Source organism: Electrophorus electricus, chromosome 12, assembly GCF_013358815.1.
Source record: "Electrophorus electricus isolate fEleEle1 chromosome 12, fEleEle1.pri, whole genome shotgun sequence".
NCBI lineage: Eukaryota > Metazoa > Chordata > Actinopteri > Gymnotiformes > Gymnotidae > Electrophorus > Electrophorus electricus.
This window is the reverse complement of record NC_049546.1, coordinates 5745794-5767327: the sequence shown is the minus strand read 5'-3', so window position 1 is coordinate 5767327 and position 21534 is coordinate 5745794. Positions and strand designations below refer to the sequence as shown.

Below are 21534 nucleotides of genomic sequence, written 5' to 3'. Positions count from 1 at the left end.
CCGGGCCGGCCTTCCCGAAGTCCCGGAAGGTCGAGATGGAGGGAAAGGGCCAAGTCATCTCGCCCCCTAATAACCCGACATCAGAAAGCAATCAGAGCGAGTCTGAATTATACCCATTCACCTGGCTCTTGTGTTTATGGCCAGCATGCTGTGTCAGCATTCACACGCACACACACACACACACACACACACACCTGTTCCAGGGCCATGGCAGGAGGGCCACCAATCGCCTCACTAATAATAGAGGTTTTTTTGCGCTGATGAACAGTTGCACACATTAATTTCCACACCTTCTAATCAAAACCTGCCCTACCACAAATGTCCCGCTCCAGATTTTGATTATACATTAAGTACTTATCTTGATCTCGTAGTCTTTGTTACGGCATGCTTAGATTCAATTTGCACACCACCCCCCCACCCCCCACTTCCTTTTTATTGACTCCCCTTATCCGATCAATGGAGGTTTGCCTGGTTGGAAGAAAGAGAAACAATTTCAGGCTTCTGACTCAAAGAGAAAAGGATTGCCTTTTTGAGAGTGGGAGCACGTGTGCGAGAGTGTAGATTGAGGGAGGATTGGAGAGCAAGGTTTATATCCAGACGATAAATTGGCTATAGGGTTGAGAGAGAGACCTCTGTTTAGTCCTAGTCAATGGCAGAAATTGGTCACAGCTGGAATTCTCCGGTCAAATGGTGTTTTCAAAACTCAAGTGTGCTCTCTATTTTGGGAGGTCTAACATGTTATTGCAGGAAGGAGCAGACCTGGCAGGTCTATATGTTACGCCGAACCTTCCGGCAGACAGCCCTGGTTACAGACGGCAGGCCGAGGAAATCCCGCACCTTCAGGCTCTATCTGTGACCACGCCCCCTTCACCCTTAACTCCTTTTCCATGAGCCAGTAAACACCAGGAGAACCAATTTATTTTATTTACCCATTCGCAGTCTCTACCTTGGTGTTATATCAGTGCTATATAGCCTCTCCATATTGCAGTTACACACTGATATTTGATAGGTGTTCTAAAAGTCAACAACAACACATCCGTCATTGATCAATAGATGAAACGTTGTGGTGGCACATTTAAAGCATTATTTACACTTGCCTCTTGTTTTCCTTGCTACAAATGTCTTACATTGTTTGGACGTCACCAAATCCACCTCATATGTGCTGGGATTTCTAGAGGCTCAGCTGCTATTGTCCGCGAGACGCAGAGAGAAACCCTTCCCCCCCCGCACATTCAGGGAATAGAGTGACCTGTGTACCGCCAAACTCTGCGCTGTCTGCACCACTTCATATCACGCGGCCATTTAATGCATTTTCAGATGACCCGTCATCAGCATTTATCTTATGCTGCTCAGCAGACCAGCTTCACTCCTCGATGGCGTGTGCCATGTGGAGTCATCGGTGTCCGGAAGTGAACATGTGGTAGTGTTTAGTTTGCTAATGCTCTGGGCTTTTTTGGCTGCCGTTGGGGAGATATCACATGGAAGGCTCCCAGCAGAAGGAATCCAGTCCAGCAAACAGCCTCCATGCACAAGTGTGGAGAACTTTGGAAATGAGACGCTCCCACGGGCCGCCCTTCCTCCAAGAATCGCAGAGAGGGCTCGCAGAGATGCCAAATGATCTCGAACATGTTTTCATTTTCTTTTTCTTGTAAGTTCTATTATTGCTATTAAATTTCATCTCATCTTGTGGACTCTAGACCCCCAGAGACACCCCCCACACACTTGTAACAGTGTTTGTAGATTCAACACATATGTGTGTGGTTATATTGGCTTTAAAAGCCTTGTACTGATATTTTTTCCTAAGATTGTGAAACATCCTTTCCACCCTTTATCAATCCAGTTTGTTATTTTCCTTGCAGTGTATAACATTACGAAAGCTCAGCTCTGAAACACTGCTGTTTTTGTTGCTGTTTTATCCAGTAAAACCTCGTCAGTCTTGACTCGTGAGGTCAGCTTGCTCAAGAACCCTGCGGGCGGCGCCCTCGCAGCTCATAAGCCCCGTTTCTTGATTTGTATTCGCTCCGTCCGTTTAAATACTGAAGGGCGTAAAATCCTAACGAGCCATCTGTATTGCGCACAATCCCTGTCTGCAGGACCCGTGCTGAGAGACCCTGCTTGCTCTCTCACTCTGTTTACCGCAAGCCTGGGATCCGGAACGGAGTGTGTTCCTCCCCTCTCATTCCCAACCAATAGATCAACCACCTGCTCGCCAGGGGAAAAAAAAAAAACCTCAAAACGCCCCAACTGCTAATTCTGTTTTCTGAGAAAAGCAATTAATTTCAACCTGTGCGTCTCTGGCTGGCATTCATATGCGATGAAGATTGCATCACTGCGCCGTTCTAGCTCGTCAGCTGGTAACGGCCACGGGGCTTTGTCGAGGGTCCGGCTTTCGTCGGCCACGAAAGCTTAACCAAATAAGGCGACTGCCAACTTTGGTCCGCTCCCTCAACCCCCTGGCTGACTCTTGCTTTTCGAAAGCGCTGCTGAAAGAACGCGCGCACAAACACAAGCCAATCGAACGGCGGGACCACGTTGGCAGTCTTGCGCACCGGCCACTCGAATGTGCGAAAAGTGCTTTGTGAGTGTTTTGCCTGTGTCAATAATCGAAGAATATTCTCACAGTAAATCAAGTGGATAAGCGCATTTTGCCAGAGTACACTTGGCCCTGTTTCTTTATACTACACCTAGCCGGAATGCCGGTTTTTCTTCTCTGAGTGCTGCCTCTCGGTGATGGGTTGAAAGCGTAGTTGTCACGTGTTATCTAGCTATAATGTACGCTGCAAAGGAGTCGCTCACGACCTTTGCGGCTTCGTCACGCGGTTTTATACCCCTTGTTTCCCGTCAACAAGAGAAAGGAGTGTGGCCGGCGTGTGACAGGGCCCACCAGGAGGCGTACTCCGCAGACAGCTTGTGGTGCGTGGTGTAATTGAATAAGCAGGCATGCCAGAGGAAGCGGACAGAAACCCCCCCCCAAGCCCCCTGGATTTCCTGGACATCTCTCCCAGCAAGAGTGAAACAAGCGCTGGGCTAACAGTGTGTCGCGCAGCGTCTGGTTCACATTAATCGAGCCCCGCCTTTTCCCCGTGAGGCGAGGCAGGCGTGGGCCTTTGCAGACCCAGAGGCAGCTGAGGGACTGAACGATGTGATGAAAGCATCATGCTGAGAGCGCGGGCTTTCCAGGTGGGCTAGCCAGCTGGTGGAAGGGTGTGATGAAGGGTGTCTATTGACCCTAACCCCCCACCCCCCACCCCCCAATATCCAGATTGTTTTCCCACCCTTCTTACAAACAGGGATCTCCAGAGACATCTGTTTCCTAGGGCTTTATTTTACTATTATGCTTGTTTTTAAAAATAAATAAATAAAAAAAACCTAAAAATTTGTTGTTTGAGGCTCTTATGTAAGGAGTATGAGAAACATGCCTGCTGCTCACCAAGGCTTGTGAAAAAAAGATAACGTCTGCTTTACCTTGGCAACTATGGGCTGGTGATGTCATCATCAAGAGACATATCTGAGGCAACCTCATACTGAGAGAGCATTTTCAATAATCTCACAAAAACAGACAGAAAGCAAAAGTTTAACCACTGAGATGCACTGAGTTTGGTAGATTTTTGTAGCACCCTAAAATGTAATGTTTTAGTGAGGTCTTTTTTTTATGGTACCAGACAGAGAGCAGAAACGTCTCCACACACACTGTTCCACTGTTTTCTTTGAGTGAATGTATTGTGGGTTTTAGCTTCCAATAGCAAGGATTGTTAGAAGCTTTCGCTGCACTTGGCTGTATTTTTTTTTTCCCCCAAAATGACACTTTTGAGTGAAATTTGCTAAAGGAACGCTATAGATATTTACTCTGGCATAATACAATAATAATGGAATATTTCCTTATTGCAAAAATGTAGGATTGCAGGGTGAACAACAGAATGGCATAACAAAGACAGTTTACTTCATTTTAAAAAGTCGTGTGTGTGTGTGTGTGTGTGTAAATATGTGTACATGGACATATATGAGTGCTCTCCTGCGCAAATCTCACATTTGTGTGAGGTGATGGTGTTATACCAGTGAAAAGCCAGTAACATTCCAATCCCAGACCAACAGGCATCGGTTCTGCAGCGCTGTTGACACAGCAGTGAGGGGCCAATGGCAGATCTGTTAGTCACTGAGGAGATGCGTAAGCTTTGCAAGCTCCTTCACATATGTAGATCGTTTCTTGGGAGTGAACTGTTTATACAAGATTTCCTCAGAGACTCCCACCTAGGGCTTAAGTAAATAGCAAAGAGTTGTGATGATTAGCATCAAGAGTCTTTTTTGTATTTTTTTCAGATAAGTCTCTCTCTTTCTCTCTCTCTCTCTCTCTCTCTCTCTCTCTCTCTCTCTCTGATGCTCAAACTGGCTCACTGGCTCTACAACCTTTCTCTTTCCATTTAAGGAGATGATGTTTTTCTCCCCCAGGGCTGGCTCCAGCACGCATTTCATGATTGTGCTCTAATTCAGTTTGGTGGTGGTTGACAGATAGAGAGGTTCAGTGCTGGATTGGTTAATACATGCTGCCACGTGGGGCATGGCTCTCTGCGAGCCAGATGAATGTAAATGGAGCCACTCTCTGGAGTAGTAATCGCACACGTATGGCGTTATGGCTCGCGGGGGGCTATGCCAGACAGCCCTGCCTAGTGGTTCTCCAGATTATGGCACTAACACAATTATCTCCATGGCTCTGAGCTGCTGACAGACTGAGCGGGGTGTTTGTCCACAGAACACTCTTCTCCCTGATCTACTGAGTGGAGCCGAAGTCACGCCCTACCACCCCCCTGTAGCACTTTGGCTTTCTTTCGTTCTTTTTCTTTCTCTTTTTCATTGTCTTTCTTTCTTTGTCTCTGTCTGTCTGTCTGCCTGTCTGTCTGCCTGTCTGTCTGTCTGCCTGTCTGTCTGTCTGTCTGTCTGTCTGTCTGTCTGCCTGTCTGTCTGTCTGTCTGTCTGCCTGTCTGTCTGTCTGTCTGCCTGCCTGTCTGTCTGTCTGTCTGCCTGCCTGTCTGTCTGTCTGTCTGTCTGTCTGTCTGTCTGTCTGTCTGTCTGCCTGCCTGTCTGTCTGTCTGTCTGTCTGTCTGTCTGTCTGTCTGCCTGCCTGCCTGCCTGTCTGTCTGTCTGTCTGCCTGCCTGCCTGCCTGTCTGTCTGTCTGTCTGCCTGTCTGTCTGTCTGTCTGCCTGTCTGTCTGTCTGCCTGTCTGTCTGCCTGCCTGTCTGTCTGTCTGTCTGTCTGTCTGTCTGTTGTGAGCCTCACCTCCACCACTCCCACACATGCTGTGTTATAAATCATGCTTATCCTATTTGAAAATATAATCCCTGTTTTCTTTTAGCCAAGTCATTATTACTAAAGTATGGTTGTTTAACTTCTTGGAAATGCCAGAATTATCTTTTTACGCTGAATTTCGGGGTAAAAGAACATTGCCTGTTAATGTCTTTATTTGCCCCATAAACTACGTGAAAGACTCACACAGTACCACGAATTGATTCTCTGTTTTTTTTTTTTCTCTTTGCTTTTGTTAGTGAAAAAGGACGTGGAGGAAACAGATGACAGAATGACACAATTTAAGAAAAAAGCGAAAGAGCTGCGAATCCTAGACGCCAAGACAGCCCAGAATCTGTGTAAGTTCCCACTGTTCTATATCATCTGTGTCTGCTAGAACATGGCCAAGAGACCCTCGGAGTTGCCATTGAAACTGCCTGGTCTTCCTTTCAACAGCTATTCCTTTCAGAAAATCAGTTGCACCTACATCTTTACTCTCCTCAGTGTTGAGGAGTGTTGGGGGGACTCTTAACACGCGTTGCTCACACGCGTGTTAAGAGCTTCAGCATTGTAGTCTTCTAACACGGCTGCAAAGTTTAGTGGGTGTTTTTTTTTCTTCTCTCCCTTCTCTGATCACGTGACCCGTTTCTGCTTTAAAGACATTGTTCCAACCCAGAGCAGGATAAGTGCTTTCTTGGCACCCAAGGCTGGGGTCGTCGTCATTATAAATGGATCCCTCCCAGTCTCTCTCATGTCATTTGGAAACAAACAGAACGGACCCGTGACAGGATAACGGGACGCGCCAGGCTCCGTTGGCCCGTACTGTAGGAGCAGGTGTAAGCCGTACGGCACTCTCCATGTGACCTGCGGCCCGGCTCCTCACAGCCCAACCCCAGGACCCACGTGTTAGGCCCAGGGGAGCCACCAGCGATTTTTCTGCCTCTGCACTCACTATCGATCGCCAGCTTTGCGATCCCCAGAGCTGCCACTGTTGCTATGTGACAGCTGGGTTCCATTTCTTCTGGTTTTTTTTGTTTTTTTGTTTTGCCACCCCCCACCGGATCGTAGGGAGTGTGGACGTGTATTCATTAGGCCTTCAAGGCAAAGCCGTGCCCCTGGCCCTTGATTAATGAGAGGAGGAACATGAGAAAGCAATTTTATTCGACTCTCCAAATGGTTGTCTTCCCCCCTCTTTGAATACAGCGCACGTTAGATATACAATATTGCAGCTAGCGGCTCATGAAATATTCAGGCCTCAGCCCAAAATAGCTGGCAGCTTAAACGCATGCGAACCCCGTTCCCCGTCGGCCCTGCCCTGAAAAAGCGCCTGGAATCAAACGGAGATCATCAGTACAGTCAGAAGGTGCGGAGATGCGGGGGGGGGGTGTCTCACTCGGCACTGCCTGTCGCTCTGAGTCTTGTGCCACCCCTCCCAACAGTAATGATGTAAATTGCAGAAAGTCGTCAGGTCTTCCTACCATCTGCTGTTGGAGTAAAACACACGTTCAGGCCCTCGCGGTGAGTCGTGCGCTTCCGCCCTCGGCGTTCCGCCTCTGCCGAGGCGTGACAGCAGAGGCCGGGCAGCCTCTTCCTCGCCCGGGCTGCTGCTGGCAGAGATTCTGGGTGTGCGGGGCAGTGGAGAGGCCACGGGGATCAGCGCGGCGTTCTTACGATGTTTGATTAGTGCCACAGCAGATGGAGGCAGTCCTGGCAGGACGTGACAAGAGGCACTGGAAGGAGTGCTCGCACTCTCCGACTCTCCCCCTCTCTGACACTCTTTCTCTCTCTTGCAATATCACTCTCACACTCACTCCTTCTTCCGCTCTCTCTCCCTCTCTCTCTTTCGCGCTCTCTCTCTCTCTCTCTCTCTCTCTCTCTCTCTCACCTCCTCTGGTACTGAGCTCTCTCCGACACACCACACACTGTCACAGTCCTGTGAATGCGGCAGAAGAACGTGGGAGTGCCGTTACACTTTCGCTTAGCCACAGATATGCTATCTCAAATATTCTATCTTTTGTGAAAGAAAGAAGAAAGAGGGACAGAGGGGAGAAGGAGAAAGAAGCCACGGAGAGGAACTATTTTAGGAGTGGTGTATGATTTCTGCGAAGCTTATTGTGCTCGGGGCTGATGGGACTAGGCTGAGCACAGACAGGAGAGGAAGAGCGTCTGCTGTCTGTTATTGCCGGCGTTGAAGCTGACGAGTGCTCTTAACACTCTGAGACATCTATCACTTACCGTGGTCACACAAGGCAGCAGCCTGTGGGCAGACTGGACAGTGGCTGTAAAATGATGTTGCATTCCAGAACAGTCTGTATGAAAATTGCTGACCTAATCATCCCAGGGGCCCCACAGTAACCCTCCCATCCCCAACCCCACAACACACAGACTCGTTAAGACACTCGTAGGTGAACACGAACACATACACACCACTCCCAGCAGCACACCAACAGCTCTTCTCATTGCTGCTGGGCTCTTTTATGGCCTTGTAAAGCAGGGCTACATATTTGTTCTGGTGCTCTGGACCCTGGGGCCGGGCGGGGTTCTGTGTGCACGGGTAACGACGCCCCCAGATCCCCCCCCCAATGAGGCCTGTTCTTCCGGGGCCGCTAACCTTTCCCACACGAGGGCACACAGACCCAGACAGCCAAGCCCCACAGATGAAATAGTTCTCCTCCGTGAGCAGGTGGTGCAGCCAGGCTCCGTGCTGCACTAGGATGGAGAAGAATACGGGGGACATGCAGAGCGTTCTGTTGCAGCCTAAAAAAGAGTCCTGACGGAGTCCAGGCGAAGCCCTCCGGCCATTCTACACCCATGTCACACCTGTTTCTTTATTCTTCTTCTTTATTACTATTACTGCTGTCAGCATAGAGCTAACGTACCACAGGCACTGTTGCCTGTCCGCTGTTGTGTCTGACAGCAGTTGGGTAGAATATGCAGTTTCAAACTTTTTATTTCTTTCTGTCAGGGAAAAAAACTAATCTAGTTCAGAGTGAAACTAGTGGGAAGGATGAGACGTGAATGCATTAAAGGATGCATCTGTCATAGTGGAACTTGTTAAAAGGGGGAGAGGCATCGCTCATTCGCTGTGAATTTGTAAATAATGTTAATGAATCGCCAGACGATGCAAAACTTTTCCTTGTCCAATTAAATTTTTACAGCAAATTTGATGAGTTCTGTAACACGGGGTAGTTACTCTCACCACATTCTGAAACAAATCATTTGGTGATATGAAAAATCGAGATGATTGCCTCATCATCCCTTTTGATCGTCGTGATTAGAATCTTTCTGTTCCCGCAACAAGGCTGCTCTTGTTTGTGCTAATAATGGACCTCCTCCTTTATCGTCAGCTCCAGTGCGTCAGCGTGTCTCTCCAGTGCGTCAGCGGTGTGATGGGCGTGTCTCTCCAGTGCGTCAGCGTGTCTCTCCAGTGCGTCAGCGTGTCTCTCCAGTGCGTCAGCGGTGTGATGGGCGTGTCTCTCCAGTGCGTCATCTTTAGGCGCGTCTCTCCAGTGCATCAGCGGCGCGATGGGCGTGTCTCTCCAGTGCGTCATCTTTAGGCGCGTCTCTCCAGTGCGTCAGCGGCGCGATGGGCGTGTCTCTCCAGTGCGTCATCTTTAGGCGCGTCTCTCCAGTGCATCAGCGGCGCGATGGGCGTGTCTCTCCAGTGCGTCATCTTTAGGCGCGTCTCTCCAGTGCATCAGCGGCACGATGGGCGTGTCTCTCCAGTGCGTCAGCGGTGTGATGGGCGTGTCTCTCCAGTGCATCTGCAATGCGTTGGGTGTGGCTCTCCAGTGCATCAGCGGCGCGATGGGCGTGTCTCTCCAGTGCGTCATCTTTAGGCGCGTCTCTCCAGTGCATCAGCGGCGCGATGGGCGTGTCTCTCCAGTGCGTCATCTTTAGGCGCGTCTCTCCAGTGCATCAGCGGCGCGATGGGCGTGTCTCTCCAGTGCGTCATCTTTAGGCGCGTCTCTCCAGTGCATCAGCGGCGCGATGGGCGTGTCTCTCCAGTGCGTCATCTTTAGGCGCGTCTCTCCAGTGCATCAGCGGCGCGATGGGCGTGTCTCTCCAGTGCGTCATCTTTAGGCGCGTCTCTCCAGTGCATCAGCGGCGCGATGGGCGTGTCTCTCCAGTGCGTCAACTTTAGGCATATCTCCAGTGCGTCAGCGTAGCAGTAGACGTGTCTCTCCAGTGCATCAGCTGTGCAGTGGGCGTGTCTCTCCATTGAGTCAGTGATGCGGTGAGCGTACCTCTCCAGTACATCAGCAGTGCGGTGGGTGTGGCTCTCCAGTGCATCTGCTGTGCGGTAGACGTGTCTCTCCCCTGCCACCCCCTGGCCCTGCCGATCAGCCCTCTCACTTTCATGCTCTGAAGCCTTGTTTCTGCAGTATGTTCTGAAGGACATGCCATACTGTGGCACACAGATGGCCTCCTTATGAGGTGTGGGAGAACAGGCCTTAGTGTCGCATTCAAAGAGCAAGGCAGAGGGAATGGTTGTTTATTAAATCACTGTTAATCAGGATTTGGATTGGGTTTACCTGCAGACTACAGAGCTACTGAGAGATGGCAGAGTTATAGCCCCGCTCTCCCTCACAAGCTCAAGTGGATACTGGACAACCTTTAGGCTTTGGTATGGGCTCAGATATGAAATTGCCTAGTTAGTCTCTACATGATATTGAAAACTTGGCAAAAGTATACTGGACTTTTAGATGAAATTTGTAAAAATAAACGTTTGGGTCAGCTTGGTCACATTTCACTTGTTTTTTTTCCCCAGATCTGCAACCTTACTTGAAACAAATTTATTCGGTGTTTCTCTGTTCATTAGATATCACCCTAGGCGAAGGTTTAACATGCCAGCACATTTCCACGTAATGGCTACTGTAAGCTGTTTTGGCTCCTTCTATTGTTAGCAGCAAATTGTTTCTTGTCGCACTCCTGTTGCCTAGAAATGGCTTGAACAACCCGGTGAAATTTCACAGTCTTTCACCTTCCAACTGGCACATTATGAAGCGCGTTCCGTGGTCATTTTGTCTGAAAAGCAATGAGTGGAGATGGTGTTTTGAACTCGGGCAGGCTAACAGAAGGATGAATAAAAAGACTTCTCCATTTCTCTCCCCCCCAACAGCAATTTTCCTCGGATCATTCCGGCTGCGTTATGAAGAGATCCGGGACATCGTGCTGGAGGTGGATGAGGAACGGCTGAGCGAGGCACTGATCCAGGTTTGTGCCCGGTGTCCCCGCACGACACGGCGAGTCGCCGATGGTCCCGCGTGAATATTCATTGCGCGTGTGTATCATCTAGGGGGCCTCCATTAGGTCTGTTCTCTTGCCAGCCTCTGCCTCGTTTTGTACCAGTCAGTCTGGCTTTGTTCGCTCTCTCATAATAGATGCTGTAGGACAGGACTTGGCAAAGTCTAGCAACACCCTCCTTTCCACTGCCCTCTGTCTTACGGGCGAGATTGATGGGCCTCCTGGAAGCGCTCAACACTGACTGTCTCTCTGCGTGTTTTCGGTTCATCTTAGACGTGGTAATTGCAGATGGTGTGCATCTCCCGAGGTATAGATGCCTATGAAAGGGTTGAACTCATTTACACCAGACCACCCTCTCTTTTAACAGCCTATACCCCTAACCCATGGCCTCTGGCGACCCGTTTCACAGCTGTGAATGAGGCTTTGAGAGAGAGCGAGAGAGAGAGAGAGAGAGAGACCCCAGCTCCTCTCAGTAGACTGCCAGTAGCCACCTGAACTACTGGCCACTAGGGGGCGTGCTGCCTTTGCCCAGAGCTGCGTGGGCTGCCGCATGTAGAAACAAAAACCCGTGACACCTTTTGGCCGGCCATGATGCATTCCAGCTATCATGCTATGCAGACACTTAATCAATACGCTGAGGACGTTTCAGCATTCACCCGGCTTCTTTCCAGCATTTGCCTCCAAGCGTTTGCGTTTCTCTCAGAGCAGGGAAAGATCCCGCGGCGCCCAAGTGGACATAAGTGATAAATGGAGCACAGAGATATGCGCAGACTCGATGTCCATGCAAAAACAATCCCACCGGATCAAAACCGGTCCTCGCGTTATAGGAAGGTTATAGGACAAGTATGTGTTACGCGGCGACCTCAGCTCCGTGGGTGCAATACCGTCAGCTCTCTCTTGAGACCGCAAACGCGTGGGCCGGAGAGCGGCCCACTGCATGCGCCCCGCATGGGAGGTGCCGCCGGGGGAAGAGGGAGGGAGAGACATCTGGAAGAAAATGGTCAAATGAAGGAGAAAAAAAAATCTATAAGAAAAGTTGCAGGAAAAGATGACTATTTAAATGTCTCCTATGGCCATTTAGATGAGCTTTATTTTGTGAAGAGTAGGGCCTGCGCATCTGCCAACCACGTGCATGAACACACCGGTGAAAACGATGACCTTTTCATACAGCCTACCTCCTCTTACTGGAGACTCGTCTGTCGACACACTGCAGACCAGTGCGTCTACTCCACCCCCTCTGTCTCTCTCTCTCTCTCTCTCTCTCTCTCTGTCTCTCTCTCTTTCTCTCCCTTTCTTCTTGACTCCATCTCCCTCGCTCTCACTCCCTGCATTTCTCCTTCTTCTTCTCGTTTATTGTACATTATTCATTTTTACGCCCAAAAACCTGTTGTCCTGGCGTATGTTTGATCCGTTTAGCTGAACGGAGGATCGTGCCCGTATCCGCTGCAACACGGGCAAAAACGATACAGCGTCGCGTGTTTTACAGAGATGTGCGGGACAAACGCGCCTGGCCTGCCACCCTTGCGAAGCCGACGTCCCCTCGCATCCCAACCATCCATTAATCACCAGGACCAACATGCGTCTGCCTCATCCAATCACTATGCACTCCTGAGCACGCGCACACACAGCCTCATGGGATCTCTGTTGCTTACTGGTTAAAATGCTTGAGCATTCCCCTTTTATGATCTCTTGTTCCTGCCCATCACTATAAAATACCCAACATCCATTTCCTGAGCATTAGGTGCTCAGGGAAATAGCAAATAAACATGCTCTCTTCACAGCACAGCATGACTACACAGCTTCCTGGATATTGGGTTTTTTGTTGTTGTTGTTGTTGTTGTTGTTTTCCTTTTTTTTCTTTACTATTCAGACAAGCAGAAAGCAAGAGATAAGTGTTCCCGTAGCTCAATCTCTGGAACAGGAGCTGATGACACCAAGGCCATGGCTTGTGTTTCCAGGGGGCACACACAGAGGATGGAAATGCGCACTTTCCAAGTACTTCTGTAAGCTTAGCTAAGATGGGAGCAGTTGCCGAATGCTATAGATGTTATGAATGTAAATGTGAATGACCCTGTGGAAGCAGGAAAGGAGAGGACTGAAAAGAGTGAGAGAGAGAGAGAGAGAGGGAGTGAGAGAGAGAGAGAGAGAGAGAGAGAGAGAGTTTGTGTCTGAGTGAGAGTGTGGAAGAGAGGAGGAGAAAGTGTGTCTGAGAGAGAGATGTGGATGTGAAGCTGTAGAACAAGGGTAGATCGTCATGTAGATTAAACCTTGTTCATCGATAGCATCTCTGCCTGGTTGACGTGCCTAATGTAATTAATTTGCCAGTGAAAGTTGTGTGTCAGTCTCGATGTGCTCTCACAGTGCATTTAAACCCATACACTGAGCTGCGCCTGTCGCCTTTTACCTGCCATTAAGTTCCGACAAGCACTGGTGTACACATGCGCACGCGCGTGTGTGGATGAAGCGCAGGTCTCCAGCACATGTGAGCAGAGAGATCCCAATCAGGGTTACACTCATCCATCACATGGCCTCGCAAACTAGTCTATGGGAGTACAGTGAGAGAAATAAATGAATAGAAAGATAGATAAATAAATAAACACAATATTCCTCCTCTCTTTTATGAAAAATGTCTAAATTTCACAATGGGAAGCCATGGCCACACTAATTGATCACTGAAAAGCCGAGCATTCTTGGTGAGTGGGCGGAACCTGACGCCCTGTTTAAGCACGGCCGTGTCACTCGCTGACCAGAACAGACCTAGGCACGCATTGCTGAAGTACAAGGGATGTCACCTTGCAAGAAATCCTTTGGTGAATAACCTCAGTGCACCGTTTCCATGGGTGGGAGTTTTTTTCTGTTCAGAGAGACTGTGCCCTCATTGTACAGTACATGGTTCATGTCAGATTCGCCCCCCCCCCCCCCACCGTGTTTTGTATTCCAAGAAGCTTCGTACTGGCGTTATATGAATGCTTGACCCAGACATTTTTTTTGGTCCCAGTGCTACTACCAAGGGAGAGACATACACTGCCCTCTGACAGCCTGTATATGAAAATGACCCACTGCACTTCTCATGAAAGCTCATTACTCCAGCCCAAATCCCGGCTCTGAGCGCCTGCTGCAGAGGGACAAAGATGCACTAAGAGGAAATTGAGGTGGAGTTTCGATGACTCGGTATGAAATGATCTCTGCTAACACCATGGAAAATGTTCTGAATATTCGACACTGGGGTGCCAATTTGTTAAATGCCATATTTATGACATTGACAGGTAAATGAGTTTTAATTCCTCCTCAAGCCTGAGTTATAATTAAGTTCTTGGTCGTCTTTGAAACACTTTAACTCCTAATTGGCATCTGTTTTAAAATAGTGGTGGGATGCATGAATCCTTCATCTTTATTTGACAACGTGGAATGCAACAGTTGCTTGATAGGTGAAAGGGTTCTTATCTGTCCTATAAATAGCTTATTATGTTCTGTCGAAATGGCTAAATGAGAGGTAAAAAAGCACAACTTTTTTTTGCTGTTATTTGGTAATAACTTCTAATTGAGCTGGAAAATTTGGTATTTGCCAGATGGCAAAACTTTACTAAATGTTACTTCTACATTTTCCATGGAAGAGGATGACATATTTTTTTCCCCATTGTTTCGATCAACAGCTTATAAGGGCTCGGCATTTCTTGCACAATGTTTACTGTCTTTCTTCAGCAGACACACACACACACACACACACACACACACACACACACACACACACACACTCGGGCATGCATCAGACTTATTCAGCCCTTGGGGTTTGTTGGGCTCACTATGAGAAGTGAAGTTTTTAATGTTTCATGACCGCATGTGTGTTTAATATTACAGTTTCCCTTTCAAAAGAAAAGATGAATGGCTACATGACTTTATACTTATTAATTTGTAATTGGTATGTGGTGTGTGTGCATGTGTGTCCGTGCGTTTGTGTTTACATGTGTGTTAGAGAGAGAGAGAGCTACACGTATCACATGTTAGAGAGAAAGCTTGAAAGGAAAATATCAGAGAAGAATACATATATCTCAAGAAGCACATATATAACCCGTCGTTAGTTTATAAAAATAATTAATTAATTAATTAGTTAATTAGTATATTTATCCATGAAGTAATAATGACAAAAATAGAAAGATTCAGCTGTCATGAGCTTAAGTTTATTCGGTGTTTATTCCGTGGATCCACATTCCGGTCAGTGTGTTGCTCCTGTGGCCCTGGTCCCATTACCTGCTCACTGCTCCGCCACTTCTGCCTGCCTGCTGGGCTTTTCAATCAGCAGAGCTGCTGCCTACCAACCAAGAAGGGCTGTTTGCTTACTCCTACGCTACGTAACACCTCCTCTCCTCTTCCTCCTCTGCTCTTCCTCCTCGCCTCTCTTCTTATCCTCTACTTTTCCTCCTATTTCCTTATTTCCTCTCTTCTTCCTTCTCTCCTCCCCCCAGCACTCCTCTTCCTGCCCTCTTCTTTTCTTCTTTACATTTTCTCCTCTCCTCTCCTCACATATATAGTAGCGCTGCCTCCCAGTTGCAATGTCATTTTTCCCCATCAGTGGTTTTTATCTAAGAGTCACGAGGCTTTTATCGTCACTCCAGCTATATTCATATATACACTGAAATAAAGCCGCATTCCTCCAGGACCACAGCATAGTTCAAACAAAAATAAATACCAAATACCAACATGCTTGACAACTTATAACTGAATGGATGGTCAACAAACCTAAGTTCGGAGATGAGAGACAAAAAAAATTGGAATTTCGATTGTGTCAGTTTAGTGTGTGCATGTGTGAGGGAGTATCAGGTCAGTTTCTGGGAGCCGGTGAGTCTTATGTCTTGGGGGAAGAAAATGAAGATTTGGTTTGAGCTGTGTCATGGGTCAGCAGGTTAAAACAACAGTGGACTGAGCAAACAGCCATGGGGAACCTCAGTGCGAAGGTGCTGAAGATACAGCTCCGGATCTGGATTGACTGATGTCTCCTAGTAAGAAAGTCTAGGCGAAGCAGGCTCAACTTTTCAATTAGTTCAAGTTTGGTTTATTTGTCACATATATAGTCATACACAGTATAACTCGCAGTGAAATGGTTTGAGAGTGCTCTGTCCAAACGAGAGGGGTGCATAGGGAAATATATATATATATATAAACAAAAATATATTAACAAGTATGTATAATATATTTATATGCACAATGTACAATGTATATATGGATACTGAGGGATGGTGGTGTTGAATGCTGAAGTCTATAACTAACATTTTAACATATGTGTCCTTTTTGTCCGGGCAGGTATGGGCGATGGTATCATCTGTTGAACAGTTGGGACGATTTCATAACATTGATAGTATTTGTTGTCATTTAGGTGTTTGCAAACTGCATGAATAATTGCACTTTACAGTCTTGCATTTAACGTCAGATTCCTTAACAGAGTGTTATGTTGTTTGCCCTCACAGAATGACAAACTGATAGACTCAACTACAAAGCACATCATTTTCTATTCCGTACCATGTCTGTTTTGTGCCACACGGTATAAATAAACTACGCAAAATCAGCTCTTCGCGGACACATTTCTACATCTCAGACGGAGCGCAAATAGAGATGGTACTTTTCGGAGCTAAACAGCATCGTCATGTCTGACTTCCTCCTAACCCACCACTTTGCTGTACCCTCAACAGACGTCTCTCCCCAAGGCTTTCCCCACCTCAGTTTACTGACTGTGCCTCGTAATATTAGCCCGGGATCACCCGAGACATTTGGTGTGTTCACGTGTGTCAGGAAACTTGGTCTCATATTGAACTTGCCAAAGAGTAGAAGTTTCAGTTTAAATAAAAAAAAAAAAAAAAAAAGAATATTTGTAGGTTTTTTTGCCATGTTGGTATGCCTCAGGAGTGAACTACCCTTGTTATGAATTATGCCATTCATTCTTTAGGATTTTTTCCCCATTTAACACTGTCTAGAATAAAGAAATGATTAATATATGCCACTCTGCAGTGTGGAGTTTTAAGAAGATCCCCTTACGTTGCTCTCATTTCACCACTTCATGTATTTTGGATCCCTTAGTTGATAACAGTGAAGTGTGTATGTCTTCGTCCTGCTTCACATGCCTGCATGCGAAGAATGCCTTTTGAAGCCCTATTCTGAGAATACTGTAAGAATAATTGATTTTCTTCTATATCCACTTTGCAAGGCATGAAAATTTGCCAATTGCGAACTTATATTCTCCCTGACAATCTTAAGCTGTTGTTGAATGCAGTAAATTGCAGCCACATTGCGTCCTTAATTGCTACGTAACGATGCCCGTGAATGTGATAAGGAATGCACGGTCTCTCAGTCTTCCACTGAATGCAGTACAGACCCAGGTAATAGGGCATGTAACCAAGACGAACAGCCCTGCACAGATAAAGCTCTGTACTGTAAACCATGACTGAAGTGCATGCTTCCACCCTATTAAATCCAGCTTTGCATTATTAATACTGTGCCGGGCTGATGTAAGGCATTGTGCTTGGCTGAAAGTGATGTAGTTTTCTCTCCGTTACCCACCCGGAGTCCCACTGTGCCCTCTGTGCCCTGTCAGGCCTCCCTGCTTCCTTGCCACGGCAACGGCCTTCTCCCCGCGCCTATGATTGGCTGGGTCAGTGAGGGCTTTTGTCTTTGGCCCCCCAGCTTGTTATTATTGTTTATCTTGTTTGTCAATCACCCGGCTCGCCTGACATCTCGGCACTGGCCCTCATAAATATTCATGAGCCCTCATTACCTGGCTTACCGGTTGGCTGCAGGGTCTGGCGGCAGTTCCAGCCTTTGTTCCTTGGACTAACAACAGGTGCCTGGAGCAGGCCGGCGTATTGTTCCCTGTCATTTGCATGGGGTAAAGTGCACATGTGGGACAGGGTGATAAGTATGGATGTGCACGGGGCCTCTGGATTACTACATAAGATGAGGAGGCTGCTCGCCCCCTTGAACTCGATTGAAGCTTAATTCTGGCACTGTTCTCATAGTCTCTTCTGTATCAAATGCTAATTCAACAGTCCACTGTGAAATATACTCATTCGGCGCAGGTGTCTAGAAAGCACAATAGATGGCACATTAACAATGAATAACACAGAGGAGAACACTACATTGTTAAAAATTTAAATGAGCTTCTGAATAGAATATGACTCAAGTCCTATATAGAGTGCTCACACACACACACACACACACACACACACACTCACGGTGCACCTGTGAGTGGAGACAGAGCCCTGCAGCTGGTTGTTAGTATTGAGCTCTGTGAGATGCTTGCCATGCCATGGGTTTGTCTCTTACAAGGTCGTCTGCCATTCATTTATATATAAAAATGGTTACACCACTGGCTTCGGCACAGGACGTTGGGGGGTTGAGTCCCAACCAGGGTGTCTCCAGTGTGATCCCTCTACAAAATGCAACAGGATATATGCAGAGGATGTAGGAACTAAGGACGTTTCGACAGCCAACAGTGATGCTAACACAGAAACAAACAGTAGCTCAGTGTTCCGACATCTGCAAGCGTCAACTGCTGTCACAACAAGCACGATTCACCGTCAAGTGAAGGATTTACCAAGCAGATGCCCTGTCTGTTCTATATAGGCCTAAACCCCCTCAGTGAGATCATCACCAAGAGTGGCTACGAATACCTGCTACCGAATGGCGTAACTATCAGCCACATCAAGATGCTGTCTCACTAATCCATCCCAGCAGAATATATACCAACAACATCGGAATGTCATTCGGTCCAGATAAGCGTGGTCGGATGGTTACAAGGAGTCGGGAAGTAGCTAGAACAGAGGGGATCATACCACCGGGAGGTAACAAAGCAGGTGTTGAGGGCAACTACAAATACCTTGAAGGAACGTGGTTACAGCCAAACACCTACAAAGACTGAGGCAAGTCCTGAGAGGTCAGGTGAATTGGAGGAACATGATCTGGGCTATCAGCACCTTCGCTCTGCCAGTCATCAGATTCACTTCTGGGAAAATAAGCTGGTCAAAGGGGGGGACAGAAGCCACTGACATCAATACGAGGAAACTGCTCACAATGCACGGAGGGTTTCAGGCCAAATCCAGCACCCTGAGACTGTGCACTAAGCGGAAGGAGGGGGGCGGAGAATGAGCGAGCCACTATCCAGCATGAAAAAAATCCAAGATCCAGGAGTACACCTGGATGATGGTCCCAAGTGATGAAGTGTTTAGTGAATACCTCAGACAACAGAAACCCGAGGAGGACAGAAATGAGGAGGAGCAGGAACCGTCATGGGAGGATAAATCCCAGCATGGTATATACTACAGGCAAATTGTGGAAGTGGCTGATATGGAGAAATCCTACCGATGGCTGGAAAAGGCTGGATTGAAAGACGGCACGGAGGCACTAATCATGGCAGCACAGGAACAAGCACTGAATACAAGATCAGTAGAGGCTGGGATCCACCACACCAGGCGGGACCCCAGATGCAGACTGCGCAAAGATGCCCCTGAGACAATGCAGCACGTAACAGCGGGACGCAAGATGCTAGATACAGAGTGTGCGTGGAACACCAAGCCAAGTGGCTTGCATAGTATATAGAAATGTCAGTGCTGAGTATGGGCTGGAAGTTTCCCCCCAAAGGTGGTGGAGAAGGACCATGCTGAGATCCTGTGGGACTTCCGCATACAGACAAAATGGTAATGGATAACCGACCAGACGTAGTAGTGGTGGATAAACAGCAGAAGAGGGCCATAGTGTTAGTTGTAGCAGTCCCAAATGAGAGCAACAACAGGAACAAGAAAAGCTCGAGAAATGCTAAGGGGTTAGAGAATAGCTGGAAAAGACGTGAGAGGTGGTTCCAGTAGTAATCCGAGCACTACGGGCTATGACCCCCACACTGCTCCAGCAGATCCCAGGAACAACATGCTAGTGTCCGTCCAGACTGCAGTACTGGGAACAGATCAGATACTGTGCAGAACCCTCAAGCTCCCAGGCGTGCTTCTTTTATTTGCTTCTTTTATTTTAATTGTCTAGCTCTGCAGTGCTGTTATGGAACATAAGTCCTGCCATCCCATCACCTCCCTACCTCTCCTCGGCTTAACACGCCCTAAATCCCTCCTTGCAAAATGGAGAGGAAATTTTACACACTGCACAGGTGTCTTCACTCATAAAAAATGTCTTTAAAAAGACAAAATTAATGTCATGACAGGTCTGTCAGCTTCACCCACTCTATCCTTCAACGCACCAAATATAATCTTTTTTTTTTTTTTTTTTTCCCCCCTCATTTAATTTAATGGGATTTCGAAATGTGCCACCCCTGGTTTGTCGCTTGTCAGTCGCGGCGGTGACGAGAGCCTGTGACAGTCCGAGGTGGTAGTCGGATTCTGCCCAATCGACATCTCTTGAGGATGCGTCACAGTGCTGTTTCGTGGATTAGCCTAATGCCAGCTGCACAGCCCACCGAGGTGTCACTTGTTGTGGCCGTCAAGTCAAATTAGCCTCCCAAAACAGGAGCAGATGCATTTTCTTGTCACATCAAGACTTTAGATTCCCAGGTGTGCTTGACTTCCCTTGAGCAGGGATAGTGGTTTGCTCGTGCAGACTGCGGTGCAGACAGTAAAGGAGGACGTGATTAGTCGGAATGTTGTGTCGTTAAATTACAAGATGCAGCTGCTATGAAACCCTAACCTATTTCTGTAGAGTGAGACTGAACTGCAACCTAATGGGATGGAGACTGACGGCGTGTTAATTAGGCAACGCTCACTTTCATGAAGATATGGTTTGAAAGGCATTGGCGGTGGGTTTCTGTGAGATAGGCTGCTCCGCGTCATCTCTCACACTCCTCACCATAGGTATGATGTTTTTGGGCAGAAACGCACGTTTCTTGAAGAGAAAAATAATAAAACTCACTAGAATCTCTGTCTCTCTCTTTTTGGGTACAACTTTATCTTCAGGAGGAGCATCATAGCATTTAACCTGTGTACATTATTGATCCCTCTACATTCTTCAAAGCCCCTGTGTACTTGTTAATAGAGTTCAAAGTAATATTTTTGGCATGAGTACTTTTATTTATTTATTGAGTACATCTGGCTTGAATTCATTTAAACTTTGGCCAGATGACGGGTAGGGCGTGTTTCCAGGTTTCCTCTGGTATTGACTCAAGCCTAGCGCTCTCGGATGGCTTACGGAAAGCCTCCCTCTGTCCCTGCCAGGAGGTCATGACGGGGGTGGGGGGAGATGCCCGGCTAACGTTTCACATCAGTGCTGTGCACAGACAGGGAGCAGGCTGCGAGTTCCAAAATCAAGGAGAAAATCAATTAAAGCGTAGAGGGAATCAGTCAAATGTGTCAGATCCACACGGGACAGCCATGACTGCTCTATCCAGACCAAAAGCTCAGTGATTATCCTTGCACACCCCCCCCCCCCACGGGAAAGGAGAAGATATGCGGCCCCCCTGCGTCCACTCGTTCATCTCTCCTGTTGTTTGAATTCTTTGCGTTTAATAAAGAGTTTTATTGCTGGAGGAGCTCTTTTTTTGATGTATTGGTCTTTCCTCCTTTCTCACTTTACCATGGGGGACATGCTCCGCTAAACAGAGAGCTGCACATGGGGGGTTATTTCTTTAGTTTATTCCCAAATAACTTTTTTATTTATTTTTATTTTATTTACAGTGTTGTATCATCTGATTAAGAGTCAGATAGTATGAGTACTCAGAGACTAGTAAGTTTTAAAAAGCTGTGAGTTGGCCCTTGGTGGAGTCTCATACCTTTTTTAGTCTCTATAGACACTGGATGTATGTAGCAAGAGAGCTCAGACATCCCCATTAAAGTGTGTTAAGTTGGAACAGCTTGAGTGTGTTTCTGGAAATAAATTAAACGGAAGCAGCTTGACAGCAACAGAGATCAAAGTATGTTGCTGGAAGCCCTACAGATACTGCCATTCTGTCAAAATGTTTATTGAACCAGAACCTGTATCTTATTAGGAGTGCTCTAACTCTCTCTCTTGCTATCTCTCTCTCTCACACA

The 21534-nt window shown here is 47.4% G+C and overlaps 1 protein-coding gene across 9 annotated transcripts in view; it reads left to right on the top strand.

The window, feature by feature from the left end:
* Positions 1-21534, top strand: part of diaph2 (diaphanous-related formin 2) — a 333658-nt gene that overhangs the window by 180962 nt on the left and 131162 nt on the right. For all 9 annotated transcript variants that reach the window (XM_027028176.2, XM_027028101.2, XM_027027635.2 and 6 more), the window contains 2 exons: positions 5539-5637; positions 10401-10495. In XM_027028176.2, coding sequence (XP_026883977.2) covers positions 5539-5637; positions 10401-10495 — 194 coding nt within the window. The remainder of the gene's footprint in view (positions 1-5538; positions 5638-10400; positions 10496-21534) is intronic.